Source organism: Pongo pygmaeus, chromosome 5 (genome assembly GCF_028885625.2).
Source record: "Pongo pygmaeus isolate AG05252 chromosome 5, NHGRI_mPonPyg2-v2.0_pri, whole genome shotgun sequence".
Lineage (NCBI taxonomy): Eukaryota > Metazoa > Chordata > Mammalia > Primates > Hominidae > Pongo > Pongo pygmaeus.
In genome coordinates, this window is record NC_072378.2 from 75,132,852 (window position 1) to 75,139,488 (window position 6,637).

At 33.7% G+C, this 6,637-nt stretch overlaps 1 protein-coding gene across 8 annotated transcripts in view; it reads left to right on the top strand.

Annotated features, from left to right (window-relative positions):
• SENP6 (SUMO specific peptidase 6) overlaps positions 1 to 5,625 on the top strand; it is a 114,761-nt gene extending 109,136 nt beyond the window's left edge. For all 8 annotated transcript variants that reach the window (XM_063666336.1, XM_063666338.1, XM_063666339.1 and 5 more), the window contains 4 exons: positions 1,058 to 1,146; positions 3,226 to 3,294; positions 3,388 to 3,538; positions 5,101 to 5,625. In XM_063666336.1, the coding sequence (XP_063522406.1) occupies positions 1,058 to 1,146; positions 3,226 to 3,294; positions 3,388 to 3,538; positions 5,101 to 5,310 (519 nt within the window). In that variant the 3' untranslated portion in view covers positions 5,311 to 5,625. The remainder of the gene's footprint in view (positions 1 to 1,057; positions 1,147 to 3,225; positions 3,295 to 3,387; positions 3,539 to 5,100) is intronic.
• Positions 5,626 to 6,637: the final 1,012 nt, after the last annotated feature.

Sequence of the window (6,637 nt, forward strand, 5' to 3'; positions counted from 1 at the left end):
CTGACTTTTCCTTAGAGTCTCATTTGCCCTAATAAACAGTATGAACACCAAGAATAAAGTATATCTGTGAAAATACTTTACTTTTTAGCTTCTGTTAAAAGAGGATTTTATATTGAGAAAAGTTTATAAGAATCCAACAGCATACCATTTTGTTAATTCTCTGACCTTTCATTAATTGTTAGGACATACTGAGTTGTATAGTAGTGAAGATGGCTTTATACTGTACCATCTCTCCTTTTTGCTTAATCTTCCAGTGAACAAAAGGCATTTTAAGATATCTCTTGGTTTACAATGTATGGCAGCTAAATATAACTTTTCAATCCAACATATGTAGGAATTACATTCATGATTTATAATGAGCACTTAGGTACTTTTGGTTATAGCAGTTACCTGTGATGTGAACAAGCTAATGTAACTGCTTTATTATTACTATTATTCCTACTATTGATTATTCCATTCGTAACGTTGCCAGAAGCTTTCTCAAAGAACACCAATGACCAAAAAAGCCTTGTTTATTTTACATTCAAGAGAATCTACAGAATAAGGACTCAGTGTCCTTAAGTTAGCTTCTCTCAAGTGAGATGGATATGTGGGTTTCTCAAGGAAAACAGTGTTTCCAAAAACCCTTTAAATATTTCTGATGTGAAAACATTATTCATGTAAAATAACATGTTATTTTATATCGTATCGTGAAATAGCTGTCTTAGCCAACAAACTAAGTTTTTGTAAAAATAAACTAAAATCAGAGCAGTAATATTTGGTGGGAGAAGAATCAGTCATAATATATTCAGTCTTAAAGATTTATTCTAGATTGAGGAAATAGATGTAACAATTTGTTATAAACCTCTGGTAGTTTATTTTCCTTAAAATGTCAATGTTGTAGCATTAGATAATTGGAATTAAGTAACATACCACATCTCTAGTGTCTAATCACCTAAATAGAGAAAAAGTTTTGACAATCATTACAAATATTTTTGTCTCCAGTGTGCTATTTTGTTAGGTTATTAGTTATTTAGATTATGTATTTTCAATATTAACAGTAGGCTGTCTTTTATAGGATGATAGCAGTGATGATGGATTCCTCGCTGATGACAACTGCAATTCAGAAATAGGACAGTGGCATTTAAAGTCTACTATCTGTAAACAGTAAGCATTAACTGTGTATCTTGCAAACTACATAATTTTTATTTAAGTATGCTCATAAAATAAAACATAACAGGACAGTTTTTTTTTTTTAAATAAATACTTAAGCAAAACTCATAAGTGCTGTCAGAGTCAGTGAGGAAACTTGAGGCATGCTATCTAGGGATTAAAATGGGAAGAATGGGTAATCATTTCAGTCCTCCATTTGCCAGTTACCCCAGCCTCTACATGCACATGTCCACACACAAATCTTTTGTTTTGTTTAAATTTTTTATGTGTATATTTTTTGAGACAGAGTCTTGCTCTGTCGCCCAGGCTGGAGTGCAGTGGCACGATCCCAGCTCACCACAACCTCCGCCTCCCAGGTTCAAGCGATTCTCATGCCTCGGCCTCAAGAATAGCTGGGACTACAGGTGCGTGCCACCATGCCTGGCTAAGTTTTGAATTTTTAGTAGAGATGGGGTTTTGCCATGTTGGCAAGACTGATCTCAAACTCCTGGCCTCAAGTGATCCGCCCCTCTCAGCCTCCCAAAGTGCTGGGATTACAGGCGTGACCCATCGCGCCCGGCCACAAGTTTTGATAGTGAACCACTATTCCTTTTTACCTACAGTGTTTTGGAGCAGAAATCACTATATATCAAAACAGTAACATGGGGTTGGAGTTTACACTGATTCCTTAGCTACTTTATGAAGGCTGTAGAGTAACCCAAGGCAGACGTAAGAGACATTTTCCAACTGAGAACTCCAAATAAGAGTGAGTCAGTTTTGATTTTCAGTAGTACATGTTTCTTCTGAGATGCTGAACTTCTTAGGTGAAGTATTACCTATTTCTAGGTTTAATCTCCTATGACTTTTTTTATAGAAAATGTTGACAGACACTCTATTAAGAGACTTTGAAAATGCATCATTCTACAGAAAAATAGAGACCTAGGGTAGTTAAAGAATCTGCTCCAAACTTTATAAAATTTTAGCAGGAAGAACCTAGATCACTTCCAGACACAGTGGGTCACACTTGTAATCCTAGCACTTTTGAAGGCCGAAGCAGGAGGATCGCATGAGGCCAGGAGTGCAAGACCAGCTTGGGCAACACAGTGAGATGCCATCTCTGGAAAAAGTTAAAAAAAAAAAAAAAAAAATAGCCAAGTGTGGTGGCTAAAAAATAACCTAGATTTTTTTTAACGTTTGAGGAATTTGGGCTCTACATTAGACTTCCTTACTTGAGTTTACAACATAACTTTACAGTATTAAAATACTGAAAGTTGAATCTTCAGCCATCAATATTTATATACAGAGTTATACGGAGTGTTATAGAGTGTTCTGAAGTGGAATCTTGAAAAAAAAATGTTCTAAACTAATTATTTCATGTGATGATTACCTGTTTTGTTATCTATAATAAGTTTTAGTTAAAAATGAGATTTTTGGCTGGGAGCACTTTGGAAGGCTGAGGTGGGCAGATAACTTGAGCCCAGGAGTTCTATACCAGCCTGGGCAACATGGAAAAACCCATCTCTACAAAAAAAATACAAAAATTAGCTGAGCGTGGTCACATATGCCTGTAGTTACAGCTCCTCAGGAGGCTGAGGTGGGAGGATCACCTGCGCTCAGGACATTAAGGCTGCAGTGAGCTGTTATTACGCCGCTTCACATGGTGACAGAGTGAGACCCTGCCTGAAAAAAATGGGCCGAGGTTGGGGGGATTATTTTCTTTATACTTTTTCATGGCCCTTCTTTTGTTGATTTTGGAATATGGGGATGTTCAAATTTTCAGAATTATTTTGACTTTTTACTAATTTTGAAGTACTTTTAGAAACCAACTACAGAATTTTAGTATAAAATATAGCTAAGGTACGGTTAATATTCTATAATTCAATATTTAATATATCCATAGATATTTAAGTATTATTAGATTATAAAGTTCATATGTGTCTATAGGGTTCATTTTTTTTCCCTCAGTAGTACTGAGTCATACAAAGGGGATTTTGAAGGTTTTAAATTTGGTTGTTTATAATATGCCACTTTTAATCCTTTTATGCCTTTGTAATATTATGAAGTATTCGACTTTTGGTCATTTTTACCCTGCAGACCTTGTATCCTACTTATGGACTCACTCCGAGGCCCTTCTCGGTCAAATGTTGTCAAAATTTTAAGAGAGTAAGTTCACACTTTATTTTGTATTCTGATGGGGATGAAGAACTATGTATATTTATATACGTGTGTATTCTTAATATATATGAATTATTGCAGGTATTTAGAAGTGGAATGGGAAGTTAAAAAAGGAAGCAAAAGAAGTTTTTCCAAAGATGTTATGAAGGGCTCTAATCCAAAAGTACCACAGCAAAACAACTTCAGTGACTGTGGTGTATATGTATTGCAGTATGTAGAGAGCTTTTTTGAGGTGGGTTTCAATTTGTTGGATCTGATATAATAAATAATAAAATAGTGCATTTGACTTTACCTTAGTAAAAAACACAATAAGCAAATATTTTAAAGAGTTTCAAAATTATTGTTTCAAAAATTATTCCATGGAGCAAAAACTTCTAAATGGAAGAACCTTCAAGGCATAAAAATAGTATATTTACAGTTCATCAAATCCAAGGCTTGTTGAGCTCATTCTATCACTGAACAATCAACCTGCCCTCTCTACTAGCTCTTTCCACCTTAAGAAATCTCTCCCATGATTCACACTGCCTCTTTAATCCTCTTTTCTCCTCTTCATAGATACATTTCTTAAGAAGTGTTTATATTCACTCTCTAATTCTACAGATTCTACTTCTCAAATCTCTAAAATCTGACTTTATCCTTACCCTTATGTTAAAATTGCTCTTGACTTTCCAGCACCCTTTGACAGTGTCAACCATTTCTTCCTCACTCTCTTGCTTTGACTTCAGAGGTACAGTACCACACATAACCTCTCTTGGATATTCTTTACAATGATCTTGACTCCTATCTTCATCCACCATACAGTGGATGACCACTAGGTTCTGTGAATTGTGTCATTTAATGTCAGATAGATTTACTTCTTTATCCTCGAGTGTCACTATTCTGAACTACTATACCAATCTCTAACAGATTCCTATGCCTCCTGCCTTCTGTTTTTCATGGTTGTTTTCCAAAAACATAAACCTAATCCTGTTACTTTCGTGCTTTAAATCTTATAGTGGCTTCCTGTGGCTGTTGATTTACAGACCAAAATCTTTCACATGACTGACAAGCACCTATGTGATCTGACCCCCTATTTAAGCTTCTAGCCTCATTTTCCCACCATTTTCACTCTAGCTTTAATACAACAGCCAGCTACCTGAATGCCATTGTTTCGTGTTCTTTCTTGCCTCTAGGCCTTGATTCATATTTCCTAACCTGGAATACTTTTTTGTTGCTTCTGTCATACCTTGGCTGTCTAACATGTATTCATTCTTCAGGTCTTAGCCTAAACATCACTTCCTCTTGGAATTGCATAAAACCCCAGATATGTATTTTCACAGTACTCTATACTTCTGTCATAATACTTGCCATATTTCTTGTTTTAATTGTTGAATTACCTGTCTTTCTAAACTGGAGCTGGCAAACTTGTTAATAAAGTAGTAAATACATTAGGCTTTGCAACTGTACAGTCTCTGTTGCCTCTTAGTTCTGCTGTGGTCCAGTGAAAGCATCTGCAGACCGTATGTAAATGAGTTAGTATGGCTGTGTTCCAATAAAACTTTATTACAGAAACAGGCGGTGGGCAGAATTTGGTCCACTGGCAAACCCTGATCTAGACTATAAGATCTGTGATAGAAACTGTGTCTTGTATCTCCAATACCTAACACAGTACTTGGCATGTGATAGATAATACACAAATACATATTGAATGAGTTGTTGGGTTTTCTTATTTTTAACTTTGGAATGTTTCTGTGATTGAAATGAAAGGTTATTTATTACAGTTTTCTAATATGCATTTAATTGTTTTATTTTCAGAATCCAATTCTCAATTTTGAACTACCTATGAATTTGGCAAACTGGTTTCCTCCACCAAGAATGAGAACAAAAAGAGAAGAAATCCGAAACATAATTCTGAAGCTACAGGAAGATCAGAGCAAAGAGAAAAAAAAGCATAAGGACACTTACTCAACAGAAGCACCTTTAGGCGAAGGAACAGAACAATATGTCAATAGTATCTCAGACTGACCATTTCTGTTACTTGTCATTTCTACCTTCAGAAACTAAATGACTTTCAAATTTGGGTATAGACAATAAAGAACTGAAGTGCTCACTACTCAGTGATTTGGAAATTTTGATGCTTGTATAAATGTCACATAATTAATTTCCAAAGGCATATGTATTAAGTAAAAGTCTGTAAATATGTTAATGAGGCCAATTTTTCCAGCATTTATAATTATTTTTTTCACTTGTTAGGAAGCTTTTGTTATGTATTTTCTGTTAATAGTACCTAAAATTGCAACTTCTAAACACAAATAAAAAGAAAATATTTATAGGAGGAAATGATTAATTTGATATTCTTTAGTGAACTTGTTTAATTCCTCAGTGGGTGTGACATATTTCATGGGAATATTCAAATATCTATGGTAATATTTTGACCCTTTATATTTGTTCTAAAATAAGTCAAAATGTGAAAATAATATTAAATCTAAGATATTTTGAACTAAGCATCTTTATATGCTTGTGTAACAGGAACAAAGTAACAGCCTTTCAATTCATATACTGCCTTGTGTTCAGTGAACCCAAGAAATGTAATAAATACTTGTAATTTTACACAAATATTTAAGAGGAAAGAGTGTTAAGAGCAATTCAAAAAAGTAACCTTATACTACTAAAAAATAACTATTCTTGCATATATTATCATCAAATGCATTTTTGAAGACATCAAAGACTCAGGTTAAAACAATTTTGGTAAGTGCAGCTTGAATTTCAAATATCCCATGTTACCTTTCTCTATTACAGCTTAAAGTATGCTACAATCTGTGTCATATAGTTAATTGATAAGCATTTTTAATCTGTGTAAACACAGGAATTTAAATAGGAATTTACTATTTTTTTGTAAAGCTTTTGCTATTTTTTCATTGCTCATTTTGTTCTTATTATTTTGATAAAGTATCAGACTTTTTGCTTGAGTTTTTCAGTGTAAATTATTTTTTACATGTAAAAGTACTGTATTCAACCAGTTGCATAATACAGCAAAAATCTTTGAATTCCCCTTTAAAATAACTAAAATTTGAAGGTTTCCATGACAGATTTATAGCACATATAGGGATCTTGCATATATCTGCAGAAACTTCATTATTTTTCAAATGAAATGATGTATACTTCTTTCAAGTGAACTTTGAGACTTGAAACATATTTTAGTCATTTTTTGTTAAATATTGAATTTTTAAATACACATATATCAAAAATAGTTGAGAATAAAAAGAAAGCCTAATAATCAGCAATTATTTTATTTTTAATTTGGCCATCTCTGACATTGCAGTCAATATCTTAGGGTATTTTCTTGAATTTA